Below are 22,458 nucleotides of genomic sequence, written 5' to 3'. Positions count from 1 at the left end.
GTAAATTTGTTCCAGATTTTGTTATTATAACAAGTCTTTATGAAATGGGGTCCTGGTTTTGTAAAAGATGAGAACATCACATATCAGAGGCATGGGATGAAGTTTAGTCAAGATTTCAAAAAACAAATATCTGTCTTTCTTTTTCATATAAATGAGTTTTATTATTTTCTGTAGTGATGTGGTAGCATGCATTGTCTTGCATTAAATGGTTAGATACCAAACTAAGCTAAAATAAAATATTCTTTTGATGATGCACTGTATTATTGATGGAAAATAGGATTTATCAGATATTTTCCAAAGTAAAAACAGTAAATACCAACAAATCTTATAGTAAATATAAAACCAAATATCAAGTAGAAGAAACATTGAGAAATCTAATGTTATGATTATTAGGGAAGTGAATTTAACATTGCTTTTGGTTTTTTTTTACTTTGTTTGTATTATGTTTTCTACCATTATTTAGTGAATTTTGTCACTATGAATTTCTATAGCAATTAAGGGTTTGGAAAATGGTGCTTTTTACCACATTACAATTTCAATTTTCCAGCTAAATACATGTCATTTAACACAAATATCATGCTTTGCTTTTCTATCAGTGCAATCTAAAACAATATTGTTTTGTAAATTGAATATTTACTGCATTTCAAAGTTATAATGAAAGAAGCATAATGAATATATTTTGAAAATTGTGCAATATGATATTTGTGTTTAGAGTATGTAATGAACATTTTGTTTTGTATGTTTGTTTTTGTGGGTATTTTTTAAAGTTCTTTCACAAGAGTGGATTAATATATCTTTTTCAGTAATAGTAATATACGTTTTTTGATTGGTATACATTCTCAGATGATGTATATGGGATCAGTATAGATGGTGTGAAAAGTAATTCATAAAACAATTTCTATCCAAATAATTTCACAAGTGACAGATTTATGGACATTTAAAAGGTATCAGTGTATTTATCATAGAAGCAATTTTCAAATGGGCAATTTTGCATAAAAAGCATTATTCTGTCAAAAAAGCATATCTCTCAGTCTGAAGATATGGGAAAATGTGTTTAATACAACTCGCATAAAGATCATTAAGAAATAAGCTGCTTTTTAAAAGCAATGTTCCCAAATTTAGGATCATCATAAAAAAAGAATCACATATGTTGAAACTGTCTATGAATTTGTTGTTCCTTTCCATGAAAGATTTATTTTCCTTTTCTATGTTGCAGGTTGCCCCTACTTGCCCCTCCTTCACCATCCTCTCTCACTCTCCCCTCTATATATGGCTGAGATCTTTCTAATTTAATCAGAATATAAATTTGGTTATATTTTGTTATTTCTAGATGGGATAATACTGAATACCTATTGGGAAACTCAGAACAATTTTCTTGTTCAAGTCTTCATCAAATCCTGAAAAAGAAGTGTGGATAATTATGAAGCAAGGAACGTTGATAATTTTCTGCAATGGCGCTTGCGATGCACATAGTCATAGAATATTCATGTTACATGAAAATGAATTTGCTTGTACATGTAATTATACATAGCTTGTCAGATAGTAATGTAATAAATAAAAATGGGTGTTAGAAAAATTAAGTAAAATTTATTTTTGTTACTCAAACTAATCTTTCAAAACGTAGTTAAGACATTAGAAAAGCAAATGTAAAATGGCTGCCCCAACCCATAGAATGTCTGTAATATAATTGCATGAATGTTTATGGAACCACTGATATAATTAGAAGTAAATAGAGTTGTGAAATGGCGTAAGACTATTATAAAATCCTAGCCAAGTATTGAATATACCCGTGATTGTTCTCGGCTTGCTCCCATTGTGAAACTGTGTACTTCATTATTCAAGCCCAAAAGTTATTGTAGCCAAAACTGATAGAAGAAAAAAAACGCTAGACAAGGGCGTTATGTGCTTTTACTCGTGTTTAGGAGTTTGAGTGTATCTGTTTGACTATGTAGTTGTCCGTCTCTCATAACAATGTAGGCAGCCTGTACATTGTTATTGCTTTGAGATAAGATCAATCAATGAAAATTGATCACATTAATGTGTGTCAAGCACTAAAAGATAACACTATTGAAAATAAAACTGAGAGCATAGAATGAAATAAAAAAACGAGTTGATTTTGTTTTATTAGAGGTTATAGCAAAAAAAACAAGCACGACTAAAATAACAAAGCACTACCACCAACACTACGACTACTATTACTGCTATGGCTATGCAACATCATCACCAGCAGACTTTACTTGTACCACATGTAATAGTAGTCCGAGTAATGGTAATAGTAGAAGTAGTGATAGTGGTAAAATAAGTAGTAGAACTAGGAATAATTGTAGAGGAAGTAGAGTCGTCGCCAAAGTAGTAGTAGTAGAAGTAGAAGTAGCAGCAGCTGCTGCAATTAGTCATAGTAGAAATAGTAGTAGCAGCAGCAGTCTCAGAAGTAGTAGTATTAGTAGTAGAAAAAGTAGTGGTGGTGGTAGTGGTAGTAGTTGTAGAAATAGTAGTGGTGGTGGTAGTAGTAGTATTAGTAACAGTGGCAAAAGAAGTGGTGTAGTAGCAGTAGTAGTGAACGTAGTGGTAGTGATGGTAAAGGCAGTAGTAGATGTAGTGATATTAGAGATATATGTGTAGTGATAGTAATATTTTTAAGAGCTGTAGTACAAGTACTGTAGTAGCGAGCATAAAAGGGTGTGTGTGAGGGGATCCATTATTACTGGGAAAATACTTTAAAAACTTGTGAGGTATGGTTAAAGGTCTGTAGATATTAGGGGGTACGTGTAGGATTGTACATCACATAAAAACACAAGGACAAACTGTGTGTGGGTGTGATGGGCGGGTGTGGAAGGGGGTGTGTGTGTGTGTGTGTAGGAGGGAGTATAGGCGAGTATAAAAAAATGTGTACATTTTGTGAAGAGTTGGTGCGGGTGAAATAGCATGGTGTATGGTGAGTACCCTAAACTCAGACACAAAATGTGTGCGGGTGGGTGTGGTGACAGTGTGTGTGTGTGGAGAGAGTATATTTCAAAATAATTCAAAATGTCTAGGTTTTGCAACGAGAGGGTGCTGATCAAAGTATGTAAGGTAGTGTGTATGGCGAATACCAGAAAAACAGTCACAAAATGTATGCGTGTGCGGGTGGGTTTGGGTTACAGTGTGTGTGGGAGAGTATATATCAAAACAATATAAAATGCCTAGGTTTTGCGATTAAGATGGGTGCCGTTGTAAGTGTGCGTAGTATGGTGCATGGCGAATACTATGTAAACAATGGCAAAATGTATGCGTGTGTGATGGGGTGGGTGTGGGTTACAGTGTGCGTTGTAGGGATGGGGTTGGGCATCACCGAAAAGGGTAATGGATTCCTTGGTATATTATCCTTTTTAATGAATATTGAATGAAACTTATTATTTAATAGGTGAGTGGAATAAATTTCATGTTTAGTCATTGGTTAAACCTGTGTATAATCATTCAAATAAAACCCAACGGATTCAAAGTCTAAAACTGGCAAGGTAAACCAAACAAAAGACGAAAACAAAAATGAAATAAAAAAAGAATGAAATCAGAAAACTTTTAGAGGATGTGGTTAGTTTATTATTTTTTGTATTCATTAACGGAAATAGATTTAGTGAAATGGTAATGATACAACACATTAAAGTATTCATAATGAGAAACAGATGAAAACAACCTAGTGCACTGTTAATAACTCTTCTATAATACAAGCTGTACTTACAAAAGGTTTTACACATCTTATATGAAATCATTTCATTCTTATGATTGCAGTTGTACAATTCTTTTTTGAGTATTTTGGAAAAACAAAATTTTCGAATAACTTTCAAAGATGGTCAAACTTAACTTCGTTTAGTAATTTTTAGACAATTTCTTTGGGTTCCTTCGTATTTATTATGTTAAAATAAATCATTCTTATCTCCAGGGAATTATGACAAAACCACGATTAATTCCTGTAACAAAGTTAGAAGCATATTCCTTCAGTCTCCGATGAAGAATGATGTCAACAAAGTGGTTAAATACAATTTCATTAAAATCATAAAAAGTGATCATCTTTGATTTAAGAAAGTATTGTGCGCAATATATAACATATATAAAGTAACTACATGTGCAGTATATACATTCAGGTAATGGGCATGCAAGTAGAAAAGAATATGGTCATATAAATTAACACAAATTATTCATCACTTATGTGTTAATAACTAGCTTCAATGTTTTTCCTTATAAAAATAAAATATCAATAGAATTCTGTTAGTGCTATCGACAACAGTTAAAATGGGTCTAAATTGATATACAGTTCAAATAATAAGCATTCATAGCTATTGTGCAAAGGCAAGAAAGGGTGGAAAGGATGCATAATAAAAAGCTTTTTACAACAATATGGAAATTTTTTTATTTACAAAGTTCTATGAAGGACTACTAGAAATAGAAGACTAAGAGTGAATTATACACAATATGAGAAAGTTCCTTTCTCCCGTAATCATTTGGGTAAAAAAAATGTGTTTTTTTTTTTACCTATTATTGACAGAGGATTGTTGAGTTTTAATTTATTTAGGACCGGAATTCAGAATAGTTCGTCTGGTAAGGATGGAACGGACGGGGTTTGTTTCGTTATGTAATTAATTAAACTTAATATCAAGTCAATTCCAGTGACAAAAATCTCTAGTATTGTAACAAAGGGAATAAGATTAACATCGCTACGTGCAGTCCTTTCATTCAAACAAAAACGAAGAAATGTGAAAAAACGACAAAAATTTCACCAATGCACTCTTCCTAGTTAATTTCCTTGTTGCATGAAGTCAATTTGGTGTTTCTGACGCAATGCTCGTTTACTCCATTGTTTGGCTAACGTCAACTAGATGTATTGATCTCACTGAAATCTGGCAGAGGAAGTTGTTCCTGAGAGTTCGATGACTGACCTGGGCTAGGGGTAATCAAACCTTAGTTAACATTGGCCCAGTGTTTGTGAATCCAATCGAACACGTCCTTCCTTCGGTTTTGTGGTTTTGTGTAAGCACCTGTATGAGTAAAGTCTTCGAATTGCGGACCATCCTGAAGTCGAGATTTCAGAAAACACTCGTTTTCTCATCAGTTCACATTCCTTTATCTTGGGCAGTTCGGTAATCCGTTCAAAATGTGATATCCTCAACATATTCTCTTCTTGAAAACCATACAAAGCTTATCTGACATAGCAACGAGTAACAGGTGCACAAAAGATCACTCCGTCCCCTTTTCAGGAGACTTACAAAAAGTAAATTCATCTATCATACACACAGAAGAAAGTTCCAAATTTTTTTTCTGAATCGTCAGCAAAACATTGTCTTTTTTCGGACTATATCAGCCTAGTATGAGCATAGTCTTGCTCATTACGTCAGCATTTAGTACATTTTCTTTCACAGAAAGTGGCATGCAGATTTTGAATCACATATTCTTGGTTCACTACGTTCAGGGGTGGATCCAGGATTTTCCAAAGGGGGGGGGGCACATTTTTCCGAGGAAAAATTTGACAAGCAAAAAAAAAGGTCTATTTTCAAAAGGGGGGGGGGCACATTTTAATGGCATTTTTACATTACAAATTTTAATTTTGCTTCTCAAAGGGGGGGGGGGCGGGCTTACGTCGACAGTTTGTCTCTATGTAATGACTAGTACTTCAAGAACATGAAGAACAGACTAATTAGAGTCTAAATACTGATAGCATTCGGTATAACTTTTGGATGAAGGTAGGTGTATTTGACCTCTCGTGTCTCATTTCGTTCATCGATAATTCGTCCAACCTCCTTAAGGTCTTTCCGGAATCTGACAAAATAAGAATAAACAGAGAAAACGATAACGATGAAAGGCGGGAAGTTCTACAACACAAGTACCCACATCTGACCCTTGTAGGTGGGATCTCTCTGGAATGATTTGTATCTGCTTTGGGGCTTCATCAATAACGTATTAAGTCATTCTCTCAAATTGCCATCGCTTGAGAAATTCATAAATAGTAGTAAAAATGGAAATGGGGTTTTAACACACACACAAGTATGAATTATAATAATCATTTTCACCTCGTCAATTCAATGGAGAAAAATCATGTTAGTCAACTGGTTAAAACTGGATTCAATCTCACTATATTATCATACCAATGATAAATGATAAATATATTTCGAACGCATTTTGGGGGAGACTATGAGAAACACTTAAAAAGCTTTGCGACAGAGGAGAAATTCTGGTACAAATATAAGTATACCGAAAAAGAAAGAAACAAGTTTCGAAAGATAAATCATGGTCCCGAGTAACATCTAAAAATATTCTGTGCAGTGACGTTCCGTGGGTCACAGCATTGGGGGGGGGGGGGGCACCAACAAAAATTTTGAGTCACTTAGTGAGCGCACCAAGCGCGCTCCGTTGCCAGGTATACTGACCTAAGAGACATTTCAAGGACAGTGCCATTAAATGGATATGTATCTCACTGATCACACAATGCGAGCGCGAAGCACGGGCTGATTTTTTTTATATTCAGACCAAAGGGGACATTATAAGCATATTTTTGTAACCATGATACGTACCTGTCTCGCTAAACAAACAATGCGAGCGCGAAGCGCGAGCTGAAATATTTGTATATAAAATAACCCCAAACAGGCAAATTTTAAGGACTATATTTTAGGAATCCATTAAGAGTATACATATCTCACCATAGTAAACTAATGCGAGTGCCAAGCACTTGCTGATTTTGTTAGAATTACATCTGAACACATGAAGTACTTTTTGTAGTTATTGTAATTATGAGTTTCATACACATCTCACTAATCAAATATTGCGAGCGCGAGCTTAAAATTTAGGAAGTTAAGACCTGAAGAGGATCATTCTAAGGCTTGTTTGTTGGAATTCTCGAAGGCCATACATATTTCACTAACCAAATGATGCGAAGCGCGATCTGAATTTGTTTATATATTGACCCCAAACAGGGATATTTTAAGGACTATTTTTTTAAGGAATCCATTAAGAGTACACATATCTCACCATAGTCATCCAATGCGAGTGCCAAGTGCATGCTGATTTTATTAGAATTACATCTAAGCACATGAAGCACTTTTTGTAGTCATTGAAATCATAAGTATCATACGCATCTCACTAATCAAATATTGCGAGCGCGAAGCTCGAGCTGAAAAATTTAGGAAATCCAGACTTGAAGAGGGGAATTCTAAGGCTTGTAGGAATTCACGGAAACCATGCGTATTTCGCTAACCAAATGATGCGAGCGCGAAGCGCAAGATGAAATTTTTTTATATTCAGATCAGAAAAAGTGACATTTTAAGGACTGATTTTATGAATCCATGAAGAGCAGACATATCTCAGCAATCCACTAATGCGAACATAAGCACGGAAAGGATTTGTTAAGACCTAAAATGGGGCAACCAATTTAAGTAGTCATGAAAAAGAAGCATATGTAACTACATAAAACAATAATTCGAAGTGCGAGGAAATATATTTGGAATTGGTGTATATTGACTTGAAAACTGGAGGTTTTAGTACAACATGATTCTATATCTCGTTAACAGACATTGCGAGCACCAGGAACGATGAAGACATAGGCCCTGAGCAAATTATGTTTCATAAAGTTATGATTTTTGTTTATTTATTTAACATTATATAACTGAAATATAATATAACATTATAATGAACGATAATTTCTTCATTCCCACTATGTTTCTTTCCCTTTCTCCCTCTTTTTCTCCTTCTAACCGTTTTTTTTTTGGCCAGTCGAGGGGGGGGGGCACGTGCCCCCCCCCATGCCCCCCCCCCCGTAGTTACGCCACTGATTCTGTGCAATAGATTACATTAAACCTGTTAAATAAGATTTTAAAGGCATGTTTAGATTTTTAAAAATGTATTTTTATTCTTTTATATATTTTACTCTAGAGAACGTTACCCTTATATTGTACTATTTTAATGTAATACCTATTAGGGATTCGGCTCTAATTAATAGGTTAATGTCTTTTACGACTCCCTGCATCAGCAACATTTTCCACAGTGTATTTCATGATCCTTGGTCAATTATTGTTTATCACACTTTCGTATATTCTGTCTTTTTACTCTAGTATGGATGACAGATAAATGAAATGAAATGAAATGGAATATAATGAATGAGATTTACTTGTCTAGAGCTTCGAGTCCAGGTGGATCGTATATATATTGTACTTCAAAGTCGCCTAGAGAGTTCGTGCCTTTACTACTCAGAATCTTGGTAAGTACAATAACATCCAGGGTTTCCTCTTTATCTGGTAGCTGAGCAATAATGTCCTTCTCCGTTAATGGAGTCTGTAGTATACAAAGAATAAACAGCAATATTAATCAATAGCAATCCCTGAATAATCATTTTGAAAGAAACAAAGATGAAATCATCCACCCCCTTCTTACTATCATGTATGTATTTTGGGATCAACGCTCAACAAGGCAATTTGCTCTTTTTTGTTGACCCCTCATTCGACATAAATTGTTTTCTTTGTTGTTATTTTTCTATAACCATGTATTGTTCATCATTGTTTTTACTTGTATGTATTGACTTTTATATATTTTTATGAAGAATGAAATAAAATCAATTCAAATATTATTCAAATATAATCCCATTTTGACCCATTATTAGATGGCGTCTTTTAAGGATATAATTGCTGGTACGATGACATTATCCCCAAGCGATTATTGCTCCTTCTCTAAAACTGTAGGTAAATCGTTGTGATAATATTCTTGGTTCAGAAACATCATGTGATGATCTCTGAAAAACTGCCGATGTGCTGGGGGAGTAGGCCTACTAAAGTGATTCCTTGTAACTTTATTGTTTATATTTTTGCTTTGAAGAGAAAATTGGCACTGTAGGCCAAACACAATTTTTAGTCATTTTATTGCATTTCCAAGTTCATAATTTCCATTAAATATCATTGACATCTCTTCAAATTAATCATTTAAAATTCCCAGAGAATTCGAAAAATATATTTCCCATATGAAATAGGAAACTATTGAAAACCGGAAACCCAGACCGTCACTTTTCGTCGTCTATCTCCCCCTCCCACTCCCACGTCTCTCTCTCCCGCTCTGTCTCTCTCCCTCCCCCTTCTGTCTCATTATTTTATTTACGATTTGAATAGCAATACCTTGTCCGTCGGTGGTTTACCATGAAGATATGCCGGGTAGTTCGGAGGATAGGCATACTCGTCATACTGGCCGAAGTTGACAGACGCATGCGCAACGCTACATATGTACATGAAATTAGTGACAGTCTCCACCACATCATCGACACTCATAAACTTGCCACCATTCGGCAATCCCTGCACATCATGGAAAGAGAAAGAGAGAAACGAGGAAGATAAGGCGATATCTCATAGACTAGATCAAGCTAAAAGCATTATTCAATCTTCCGGTCATAAATGGGACTTTAAGGATTTTTCGCTCCATGATGTAGGGAGGATTCACTAACAGAAAAAAAATATATTGTCGAATTCCCTTCATGACAATGAACAACCTAGAAGTCTTTGTCGAAAATTGTTGAATCAAACAGCAGTTTCGTCCTTTTACTCTTGACAAACGACATATTTGTCATTTTTCGTAAGCTCCGAAACTTAGTACGAAACTGCTGGTCTGGTTCACCAGTCTTCGACAGACTTCTTTGTCATTTAACCGGCATTTTCAATAATTTACTGTGTTCTCGAAACCTCCGCACTTCGCGGAGCAAAAACTACTTTTCGTGCCACTCGATGGGAACATTCACGAGACCGCCAAATACGATGGAACAAAATGCGTGAGCCATTAAGTTAATTGGAGTGGCATACAAGAGGCGAATTTTGAGACAGATGAGTTTGGGAGTTTTTGAAAATTGTGATTTTTAGAAAAAAATATTTTGATGGGATTTTGGGGCGAGCCCCATCTTGTGACAGAGGGTTATCATCGTGTATAGAAAATCATACCTTCATATCAACAGTGACTTCATCAGAATCTTTTCCTTTTCCGCCAATGATCCGCCCCCATTCCTGAAGCTCATGATCGGCTGTAACCTGCTCGGCAGAATCTATAAATCATCAGACAAATGGAATTTATAGTTTGTAGAAGAAACCAAAAAAACAAGAGAAAATGTATACATACATATTTTTGTATTGCCAATTAGATTTTTTAAAAATATTTTGCCTATATTTTGAGATCTACATGGGTCTACTGGGACAGATTGATATTTAATTATGCATATCTTCCAGTCGTCTCCTTAGTACTATCAAGAATTTGACGAGTGACTGGATTTGAAAGGTTTAAACAAAAACAATTGCAAACTAACATTGATGATGACCTCCGATGGGGGGGGGGGGGCTTGTGGATAAAAATAATCCACCAAGACAGAAAAGGAGAAAATGAATTGAAAAAGGATGAAATTCGATTTTTTTTTTTTTCAGTATTATGTCAGAATTTATTACAAAAATAAATTTTCATTTTAAAAAGGTCATCATTTTTGCTCATTCGAGGCGTTTCAGAATTTTTGTCTCATTGGGCCCCCTCATTTTTTTTCTCATTTCGTCATTGAGGATGAATATTAAATTATTGATATGCAGTGTATTTTTACCATAATAATGCGATATGATGGCTCTACAGTAATCATTGATGGCTTTTCTAACCAACAAGGCATCGTCTCGATAATGGTAATTCGGTAGGACTTCTGGGTCGAGGACACCCCTGTCTTGGAGGTCACCGATGAGGGAGCCGTGAACGTCTAATCTCCAGTTGCACCACGTCCGTTTGATGATCTCGAGCATTCCTACCCGTCCAATCACCATCGTCTTGTCCACGTGACCGCCAGGGCTGATAAGTTGGCCAACAGCCCGACTGAAAGGGTAAGAATGTTATTACAGAAAATTATATTGAAAAATATGGATACAAATTCAGTGGCGTCTCAATACTACTGCGATCAATTGCAAGTATAATTTCAGTCCCTAAATCAATCGTATGTCTTGCAATTAATTACAAATTCCAGATCGATAATAACCAGCTCCTTCTTGAAACAAGGAGTGTAATCTGATTTGCTACAGCTTACATTGATCAATCAAAAAGAAATGTAAAATTGCAACAGAATATATTTGCAATTGATTGCAAATATTTTCTTGCAACACCCCCTATGACATCCCGCGCACGCATTGAAGTTGCCCCCCCCCCCCCCCCCCTCCTTCGGGCTGCACAATCGAAACTATAGAAGCGAAGGATCAAGCAAGGAAATTCGATATAAATTCTTATCTGTAAAACGCAATACCTCGCTCATTTTGAAACTAATGAAAAACAAATGAACATTCAACATAATCAAAACTTTAGGGCCTGCTTTAACAAAAAATGCTGTTTTCTTATATAGTTTTAATAATCAGGATCGAGTAAAGCTAACAAGATCATTACAAAATATTCAAGGTTTATTTCTATCACGAAACAGATGAATTACATTTAAAAGTGCTATACAATCTTAAGAGACCGAAAAGGAAAACATTGTATCGAGTGGGAGAAGCGACCGAGCTCCAGTCTCGTGCTTTAAGTTTATTCGTCATTTGCCATCCAGCAAATTGCATTATATATTATTTTTTCTTATGTTCCTGCTTGTTTATAAATTATTTAAAAATCTTACAAGGATAAAAGTGAAGCTTTCCACCAAAAATGTCTCAGAAATTATTTCCATCGATTGTTGACGTTTGATGAGAATCACCCATAGGGTCTACACACTTACTTATTGATAGCAATAAGGTAAAGAAAATGAGGCGCTAGAAGTCGGAACACTGGATGCGATGGAGAGAGGCACTGATGCGTTGCAACTACGATGGCTTCGCCTACGACATGAGTGAAACCAAGATGAGAAGCGGACTCATGGTACGCGCCGTCTGCGTTGTTGAAATACATCTTAGCGAGGAGCCACGTATACTCCGGGTCGGTCGGATAAAACACCTGTCAGTTCAAGAAAAAAGGAGGAAAAATAATAACATTTGGTACCTGCCAAATATGTAACACAGATTTACAATGATAAGTTACAGAATATTCAGGAAAAACACAAATATATCATCATAAATATATCTGAAAGAGTATACGAAATTAGAAACATGATGAAACAGTAAAAGGGGTATTTGGTATTTCCAATCATAACTCTCAGAACTGTTTAATTAGATTTTAGGTAAGTATAGTTTTAAAGCCCCCATTCTCCCTCCCCGGGAATATTATCATACCATTTTATTATCATTATTATTATTTTTTGTAGATGGGGTTGTATTTATGATTACAACGAAAGTGTTAAAAATGAGAAAAACAAAGAGTAAATACTCCTACTACAAAATTGAAATAAATAAGAAAATCGTTATCAACATCATTTTTGTATCATCATTTTTTTAAAGATGGAAATGGTTATGGTTATCAGAAAAATAAATAGAAAAGGGGAAATCAGGTGTTATAAAGGTAAAGAACACGGCAAATGAGAATGTACGAGAGAGGGAATGAGTCAATAACAAACGAGAAATGAAAAGAGGAGAAAAGAACTGTATACTAACTTACTGGGTTGTCAGGCGCTGGATCAGGGAAGAGTTGAATGGCTACTGGTAATAAACACTTTGCATCGTTGAGATAGAACAAGGCCGTAGGGGCACACATCTTCGAGATGAAATAGAAGGTATTTTGCACGTTATTCTTTAAATGTAACTCGCCACATTCTACAAGCAAATATATCTTGACTTTTCAACGCAATGAAAGGGGGAGTGGTTATCAATTTCTCTTAACGTAATCATTCTTAAATTGAACGGATGAAAAAAAAGTACATTAATAATTTTGCATGATATAAGTATGAAATTGTAATTATGACAATGTTATGTGTGGCTCCGTGAGATACAAACTGTGTTCAGATTATTCCCCACTTACCGAGACATCCACCGGGGATCTGTTTGTGGCTGTGTGATTGTTCCACTCATTTAAATATTTTTCCTGCAGCTTCTTTGTGATTGGTTCAATCACTTAAAAATGCATGTGAAGGACATGTGCAATAAACTGAGAAGTTTGTGTAATCCTATCTCATTTTCACTGGTCTTTTTTTTTTGGCCAATTTGTGACTTTTGAATAAGACACCAATTGATGTGAGGGGCTATAGCCATTCTGTGGTTGAACCGATCTCTTAATTATTGGCATGTGCTTAGTAAAGATAATTGAAGCTATAGCCTGTGTAATAAAAATATTGTTCATTTTGACTGAGTGGAATTTGGACAGAGCCCTTGTAAAAGTTTAATCAGTTCTTTTGGAACCCAGGTTACAATGACTCTTGAAAAAGGAGAATCCCGGATCAGACTGACCCAGAGTAAATAAATGACCCGGAATAAATATGAGACCAGCAGTCCCAATTCCCGAGTCAATCGGATCAATCTGACCCGGGTTTTCTTTTTTAGAGTGTACATACTAAAGTTACATACTGTTCTACCGTAGGAACATGGGAGGTCCCTCAAGAATTCGTAGTCTATGATAAACAGTCGTTTGTACACTAACGCCTCATCGATAGTCATATTTTCAAGTAACGGCTGCAGAGCCTCATTGGTTACTGCGAATCTGTATGAGACAAAAGAATAAAGTAAAGTTATAGTTTGTTACACAGAGAATCAATCGCTGTCCATCGCATTTTTTGGGGGGTCCCAAGAAGATTTTCTAATAATAGAAAAGGCCCTATTTCTGTTAAACGTTTTTTATTGTATTTCCAAATTATTTTCTTGAAAATATACCCGATTTTTATGTACGATTTATTAAAAAATATTAATGATTCAATAGTGGCTTGCTTCATAGGCGGCGGAAGCGGGGGGGACGGGGGACCTGTCCCCCCTAAATTTGAGGTGGGGGCGGCCCCCCTAAATTTTTTGTCGAGAACCTTTTTTTTTGCTTGTCAATTTTGTTTCCTGCGCCCCCCCTAAATTCAGGTGGACCCCCTAAAATTGATGTGGTCCCCCAAAAAAATTTAGGTTGATAACCTTTTTTTTTTTTTTTTTTGCTTGTCAAATTTTTTACCGTTGTCCATCCCAAAATTTGAGGTAGACCCCCCTAATTTTTTTGCCTTCTGCCGCCAATGGCTTGCTTGCTTTTTTTACTTGCTGACAACTTATTCCTTAGATCAATGACGTAAAGATTAGAGAACATCAAACTTTTTTAGTTAAATTAGGCATGCTTAAAATACTCAGTTCTGCTTTCTCCTATATACCCTGTTTATCTGTTCATTCGTCTGGGTCAGAGCATATCAAAAGATTTTTTCTCCCTGATTTGACCACCTTCATTCAAACCAATCGTATAAATAAAATAAAAAATTAATAAATAATTACACCTCCATAAGAAACTCTGAATACCTTTTCGGAATCTCTGTACAAAGTCGTATCATTCCCGGATTGCAACCGGTCAACCGCTGGTATCCGAAATTTATATCCGTCCTCCAGTTGTAATATTTCTAATTTGTAATAGGGGAGAAAACACATATTTATTTCGTATAATTCGAACTGAAGTCAAGTCATAAAATGTCATCCATGCTTTAAGTGTTTAACAGTGTTCACATATATAGTTTATAGAATATGTTTTAATACTTTATTTTAACACATTTTATGCAAAAGTGTGATTTATCATAGTCAACTCTAATTCGATTAACAAGAATTCAGGGAAGCAAATCATTAATACCAGTTTTTAAATAATTGATCAAATTTGTAAAAGATGTATGGACTTGTATTGAATTGTGTATTCTATCGAATATGCCAAATCTAAGGAAATTAGATGAAAATAGTATATCGTGTGATTTTTACCAAAAATACCACCTCTCGCGAAATTCATGGTGCCGCCGCCCCCCCCCCCTTCATACACACCCACATAAACCAATACGCCAGTGATTTTTATTACAGTTAACCCCTTGCCTATTTGAAACGGGTTATCCCTCTACAAAGCCTATGGGAATCTCAGAATTAAGTAGTCAACAGGTTAAGAACCTACCTCAGGAAGGGGGAGTAGTGGCGGTTTATAAATCTTTTTGATGTCTTCTAGTGACTTCCATTTCCCGGTCAAGACCTGTGTCATCTTTGCCTTCAACGTTAGCTGTATCATGTTTTTGCCAAGGTCCCACTATAAACAAAACAAAAAACATCATGCAGAGTTGGACTTGCTTGTATTGATTCTGAAACTACAAAAATGAAAGACGCGCTGTACACTATGAAACAGTGCAATCATACAAGTGACTTTCATGGTAAACAAACAAACAAAAAACTTTGTAAGTCAGGGGCGGTAATAAGGTCATGACTTGTTGTTGACGACTTTATACACGTGGTTAAAATGGTCACGGGTTTCAAGGAGTTTCAACCGTTAAACTAGATGGTTAGAATCCGGTAATTTCTATTGATTTATATCATGGATGATATTTGAATGGAAATTCTATAAACAATTTGAACTTGAACTATCCTATGAATGTTAAATCCAGTGCACTATTTTCTAGATGTTTGCCATTTTCTTGGAGAATATACAAATACATTTACCTGTCTTGGTAAATCCGGTCACAACAGTGCATGCTCAAAGGTTAGTGAGCCCCAGTGCCCACCAGAAAATGAACATATTTAAAGTGTTCAAGTTCTGCTGTGATTTAGATATTTAATTGTGAAGTCATGTGATAAGATAGTACATTCGATTAAGTTTGTTGCTTTGGGCTTGCCGAACAAGTTGTGTTGTTGTCTACATTCAACACTCAGCATGAAGGAGTGCATTTTGTGTTGGGGTTCACTTTTGAGCACATCTGTGTGACCAATTAGGCCTATATACCCATCTTATATTGAAAAATTATGTCATCTGATTGGTCGAAAGTGGGGTAATGGCTTCAAAATAAAGGCTCCATGACATTTGCTCCAGCGACAATAATTGCTTCGCTGCAAACTCCAACGGAATGACCAACTTCAACCCTTAATTTAACACAATACCCTATCCTAAACCCTATCCTAAACCTAATATAAAACCCTACTGCAATCCTAATCCCATATCTATAATTATTGTCGCCGGAGCAATGTTGTGTCACCTTGATGGTTTTTTCACTACTAGTGAAAAAAAAAGGTGTGCTATCAATCACAAAATACCAATGACCAATCAAGATCATCGTTGCATGGAACTCTGTTTAAAATACTGACCGGGGGCCAATCAGCGCGATTCTTTCATAATTTATTTGCAATTCATCGCAAACCTTTGTGTTACGGAGCCCTGGCGGGGATATTCTTTCATGGGATTTAAATTGCTCGATTCATGTTATAAGATAGTATCTTAAATAGGTATATTAAGAAATGAGTGACTTGGATGAACAAATGAGACAGAAATCTTCAAAAATATTTCCAAAGAAGAGAGAGAGAGGACATACATAATCAGATAAAGAGCTTAATAACGGGAGATCTGCCGGATTTGTGCCAACGTCTTTTAGAAATCGAAGTTTTGGACCTTGGTGGAGATTATGGAATAGAATTCGTCACACTGTCTCTGTATATATTTAGGAATTTATGTATTATTTGGATTTTTGCCAAATATACGTTATTGTATCCTACATAGATTGAATCCTGTATAGTGATATTGGTTCAAATAGCATCATGTGACCAAATATATTTCAACTATGATGTTGCGTGACGTCAGACCTCGATATATTTTTCGCTATACCAATATTCTGACGTCACTATTTCAAAAAAATTGATATTTAGCTAAGCTCTCGGGCGCACCGGCCAGCGAGCTCTCGCTCTCTCTCTCCCGGGCAAGTCCCTCGATGCGTCGGCGCATGCACTCATCTGCGTTTCGCTGAGCGCGGTGGCTCGGAGAAAAGTAGGTAATTCAAGGCAAGTAACCGGACTTTGCAAGTTCAGCGCATAGATTTTGGTTATGAATTATTAAAAGTAGGATATAAAACAAATATATCAGGCGTTTCATTCGAAAGCATAGTGGGAATATCCTCGGTTGGACTGGCAAAACTACTATTTTTCCCTCGATCGCGGCCTCGCCCCTCGGGAAAAATAGTAATTGCCAGACCAACCTCGGATAAACAATTCCACTATACTTTCTCAAAGCCTGATATATTTGTTTACCATGTACCGTGGACAAAAGAATAATACTATATAGAGATATATAGTAACATATCTCTATGAATAATACTAACTCTAAAAACGACACGAGGGAGATTTGTTTCACTGATAACATTACAATAAATTCATTTGGACAGCCACCCCCACCCGTCAAAAGACATGTACAAACATAAAATGGACATCTGATTGTGTTTTTTCGTCATGATCAGGGTCCAACCCATATAGATACATGTTGACATATTGGGCACCTAAAAAAATCTCATAGTTGCTTATATTATGAGGAGGTTCATTCAACTTACCAAGTAGTCGTTAGAGAAAGACTCGTCTTTCGGGAAAGATTTGACCTATAAAGAAAATGAAATGATATAGACTAATTACAAGTTCAGTTGCACAAGAATTTCCCCATACTCTACGTGTAATTACAGTTACAAATTAAAGGAAAATGTTAATTTAAATCAATCGAGAGAGATCAAACTAGCATGATGCTGAAAATTTCATCCGAATAGGATGTAAAATCATAAAAAGTTATGACATTTTAAAGTTTCGCTTAGTTTTCACATAACAGTTATATGCACAACTCAGTGACATGCAAATGAGAGAGTCGATGATGTCCATCACTCACTATTTCTTTTGTTTTTTATTGTTTGAATAATACAATATTGTAATTGTGGAGAGCATTCAGTATATCATCAGAACGAATCTTTAGGAGTTAGTTTGCATTCGCTCATGCATTCACATCATGGAACAAAATTCATTTGCAAATATTGATGACTGCACTTAACAGAACAATAGGCCTAAATCAAATCGGTGAAGTTAAAATATATAAATTCATGTAAATAATATCTGCACTACATTCATCATTTATGAATCATCAAAGTAATGCTAAACTTGTAAACAGACCGAGGGAAGTTTGGGGGAAGTTTCTAGCAGGGTAACCATACTCGGTTGTATATGTAACACTTATTGATGACACGTATCTTCCTTTGGCAGGGGCGTCGATCGTTTTTTCGGAAGGAGAGGGGGTGGGCAAAAATTAGAAATTCCAACATTTGGGCCCGTTCTCAGCGAGAAATAGAATTTGCGATCGGAACGAGCTGAACTGTTGACAATTTTGAATGTACCATAGCAATTTTTATGCCAAAGTGTTTTATAGTGCTTTCCAATAATTCTTAAAACAAATTTGTATTGCATAATCATGAATTTTTCAACTTCTCAATTTTATATATATATATATATACATATGTTTGCTGCTAAATACTTTCCTTCGGGAGCCATGCACCCCCCCCCCCGATCGACGCCTATGCCCCTGGACATACGGGAAATGACACGACTTTTAAGTTTACGTCAATGCACTCAACCATTATATCTACCTTTTCAGTTTTCAAGAGGAGATTATTTGCGACGAATATAGGATTAAGGGGATTGAGCCAACAAAAATTAGAGAAAAAATAGGTGAGAGATTTTACATAATTATTTCGTGTTGGCATGCAATCCAGTTTGCATTCGTCATTAGTTGGATTAAAAAAAGAAAGTTTGATTGGTGAATAACTTTGCGACGTTACAACATGCCAAATGTGATCTTGCCTAAAGTATGGTTATATCTTAGAAGGGGAATGAAGTTTTATCGTCGTTATCCCCCCTTCCTTCTTATCAGCGAAGAAAACAGAATTCTACCCCCACCCATTCCCCACTCCAAACATCTGCAGTTTAGATTTAAAGCAAATGATTTCTGGAGCACTATCAGACTAGGCCCACTTATTTTATTTCAATTAGTTTGAAGAATCGAATGTTTTGAATTTCCCTTCCTCCCAAAACCCCCCTGTTCCAAATATCCTCTTTCCTTCATTTTTAAAGGACAAGTCCATCCCATCCTTTAGTTGATTTGAATAAAAAGAGAAAATCCAAGAAGCATAACACTGAAAATTTCATCAAAATCGGATGTAAAATAAGAAAGTTATGACATTTTAAAGGTCCGCTTAATTTCACAAAACAGTTATATGCACATCCTGGTCAGTATGCAAATGAGGAGGCTGATGATGTCATCCACTCACTATTTCTTTTGTATTTCATTATATGAAATATTCTAATTTTTCCTCATTGTCAAGTGAAACAAAGATTAATTCCTCCCTCAACATGTGGAATTAGCATTGTTTTAATACTATATGGTTCAGTCAAGTTGGTCCTTATTGTAAAATCTGTAAAAATGAAATATTGTACAATTCAAACAATAAAAAACAAAAGAAATAGTGAGTGATGGGTATCATCATCGACTGACTCATTTGCATGTCACTCAGTTGTGCGTATCACTGATTTGTGAAAAATAAGTGGAACTTTAAAATGCCATTACTTTCTTATTTTATATCCGATTTTGTGCATTATACTAATATGATTTTTCTCTATTTATTCAAATCAACATTTTTCTGGGGTGGACTTGACCTTTAAGAAGGCACTCTTTTCTTGATGTTGCTTGAGAATTTCTGACCTGGCAACAATGTGTAGTTGAATTGAATGTATGTACATGTAGAAATGTTGAATGGAGAATATGCATTTGTTTATCATCGTTCGTGACACTGAATGGTAAATACTGGCGCGATGAAATTAAAGCAAATTACACACAAACATAAATTAGGGCCTATGTGAAACAGATATATGTTCAAAAAGTTCAATGATTAGTAGAGATACATGTACATATATACCGCAAGTACAATAAGTCACAATAACAATAATGGTTGTAAACGCATCGTATAGCCATGTCACTTTAATTCTAGGCTTATCGAATATTGTTCGTACTATAAATCATAACATCTACGAAAAGAGACATATTTTTCCTTACCTGTGGAATAGCCATGTTGTGGGTCAGCTTGTACAATTCTTTTTTAGCTTTCAATTCTTCTTCCCTATGGTTGAACATCTCATCTTTCTGAGGCAAGATCATATCAAAGGGCCTAAGTTTAATTTTCTTATTTGCTGGTATCCATCTATGGACAGGAAAGACGTGCCTCTCCTTTGTTTTCATGTTAACCACGTCAATGACGTCACAAAACCAATCATCGAACAGCCCCTTGGAATCTCGCCAAAGTTCAACGTGCGATAGCGTCCCGAAGTCGACCACGCCGGAGAGCTTGTGGAAACGATCTCGTCCTCCACTCTCGAAGTCATCCCTGAAGAGGGAATCGAGGTGGAGGTCGTTTGACCGTCGACCGTCCGTGTCGTAGAGAGCGATGACGACGTTGGAGTCCGTCCCGGCTCCTTTGCGATCACCGGTCTTGACCGAGATAGAAAAGGGGACACCAAAGGTTTTAGAAATGACAACCCCCATCGTAAGAGCTGGAATGATACCTCATTTAAAAAAACTATTCCTCGCATAAAGGGTAATGTATTCTAAGCATGTACCATCTAAGAAGAGAGCAACAAAAACATGGCTCATGCTCTATACGGCTCTTGGAAAGAGTTATTGAGATAAACAACTAGACACATCGAGTTCCATGTACAATCCGTACAAATCCAATTAATGACGTCTTGAAATTATTCCAACGTTCGTCTTAAAAGAAGACGTCAAGGTGTGACGAAATGTTTATTGTGAGATAAATATACTCTGAAAGTTACTCGTCAACGACACCACGTTGTGAAAAGATAAAAGCTACATTCCTGGATTCAAAATATCATAACAATAATGAAATGTCATGAACATTTTTACCCAGCATTTTTAAGCTGGATGTCACAATACAAAAATCATTCTGCTTCAATAACTTTTCAGGAAAAGTCCAGCGTTTCCGCCCGAAGTCTAGCAAGAATATGGTCCAAATACAACAGTTCGAGGCCCAGGGATGATCTGCAGATACATAGAGACGAAAAGAACACATGTGCTTGTATCCAAAATAAAATCAAAGTGATTCGCTTGAAGTCGTCTGAAGAATCTTGAGTTTCCCATTTTAAGCCTTTTCAAAGGCTCGGGCATCAAAGCGTAGCAAAGCAGACAATGAGAGTTACAGATTAAAAGGCCCTTCTCGTAAGGTATTAAGGTATTATCGTCCGATTATTCTGTTTCATAACTGCTCCATATATCCGTGATATGATTAGGTAAGATGTTATTCACCTGTGTGTTGCCTTGGCTAAAGCTAATTAGGCAGCTCTCCGTGACGGAGTGACGATGTTGCCGAGAAATCGAGAACATCGACACAGTCTGTAATCTAAATTTATATCATTCATTCATTTCATATTTATGATAAAACACCTTTGCGTACATCTCTTCGTGATGTCATGATGCTTTCGGTTCTTAAGGATTGAGGGGTCTATATCGTCCAACATAGGCCCGAATTTAAAAATTTAGGGCGTTTTTCTCCCAGTTGTGGTAGGATGCTATAAAACAATAGCGTAAGCATAAACTATATGACAAAAAAATGTATGGGCACATGCAAAAGCATAGTAGAGTCACGGTTCCCAGGAAATTGGGCCAATGAAATGCTGGATACGCACCTTTAAAAGCCCTTTCAAATGTGGGTAACAATAATAAGTGTGTTCCTTCACAAGCACAATGCAAAAGAAATTGCGAAAAAGTTGTAACCCACAGAAAGCGAAGTGGCTAATAAACTCCCATACTCTATAACAAAGGGCCAATCTCATCACGACTGACATTGAAATTTCCGGCTTGAAGTCGTAAAAACCTTGCCCTTCACTTAGAGGACTTCGCTCACGAAAAGGATCTACTCGCTACCTTTCTGAAATATCACAAAAGACATGGACCTTTAGGAGTCTGTCTTGTGTTTTGTCATCATTTGTGAAAGGACGAGATTTAAAGTACTTAACTCTTTTGTCCGATAATACAAGCTATTCGGATTTCAAAATTGGTCTTGCATGACATGCACAATGAAGAAGAGACGTGAGACTTTTTAATACGATAGGAGACCATCATCAGTCGTCACACAGTCACGAAGGCACCGTTTCGTCAAAAAAAAAAAACTTTTAATCAGAGGGCCACTGTAAGATGAAAACATGCTTGTTAAATCAAGGTACATCACGAATTTAATCGCATGAAAAATGCACGGTGATTCACAACTTATCATTTTGTTCAATAATATTTTGTAAATTGATCTAACGGCATTGGCGGCGGAGCAGAGGATTATCTTTTGTGTTGGGGGGGGGGGGACGCAACAATAGACGTCCCCCCCAAACAAAAAAGGTAATCCTCTGCTCCGCCGCCAATGTCTAACGGCCATATAATATTGACGGTATGGACTGAGGGGAGGCCTTTTCCCTTATGTTTACAGTAATACAATAACATGCCATACATGCATAATGCTAGATTTATCATTTTTGAGACCCCAAATGCTATTACTTCCCCTTCTCGGATGTTAAGTACGTATTAGGAAATATCTTCTGG

At 36.1% G+C, this 22,458-nt stretch overlaps 1 protein-coding gene across 1 annotated transcript; it reads right to left on the bottom strand.

The window, feature by feature from the left end:
* Window positions 1-1,504: 1,504 nt before the first annotated feature.
* LOC129276781 (polyunsaturated fatty acid 5-lipoxygenase-like) lies at window positions 1,505-21,818 on the bottom strand. Its single transcript, XM_054913187.2, has 12 exons — window positions 19,912-21,818; window positions 17,378-17,422; window positions 14,974-15,102; window positions 14,346-14,443; window positions 13,431-13,563; window positions 12,529-12,624; window positions 11,717-11,931; window positions 10,577-10,836; window positions 9,936-10,036; window positions 9,126-9,299; window positions 8,132-8,295; window positions 1,505-5,790 (listed from the first exon to the last, which is right to left on the bottom strand). The coding sequence occupies exons 1-12, from the start codon at window positions 20,395-20,397 to the stop codon at window positions 5,676-5,678; spliced, it is 2,016 nt and encodes a 671-aa protein (XP_054769162.2). The 5' UTR covers window positions 20,398-21,818; the 3' UTR covers window positions 1,505-5,675.
* Window positions 21,819-22,458: the final 640 nt, after the last annotated feature.

Source organism: Lytechinus pictus, chromosome 14 (genome assembly GCF_037042905.1).
Source record: "Lytechinus pictus isolate F3 Inbred chromosome 14, Lp3.0, whole genome shotgun sequence".
Lineage (NCBI taxonomy): Eukaryota > Metazoa > Echinodermata > Echinoidea > Temnopleuroida > Toxopneustidae > Lytechinus > Lytechinus pictus.
The sequence above is the reverse complement of the archived record's forward strand: the minus strand, read 5'-3'. Positions and strand labels throughout refer to the sequence as shown.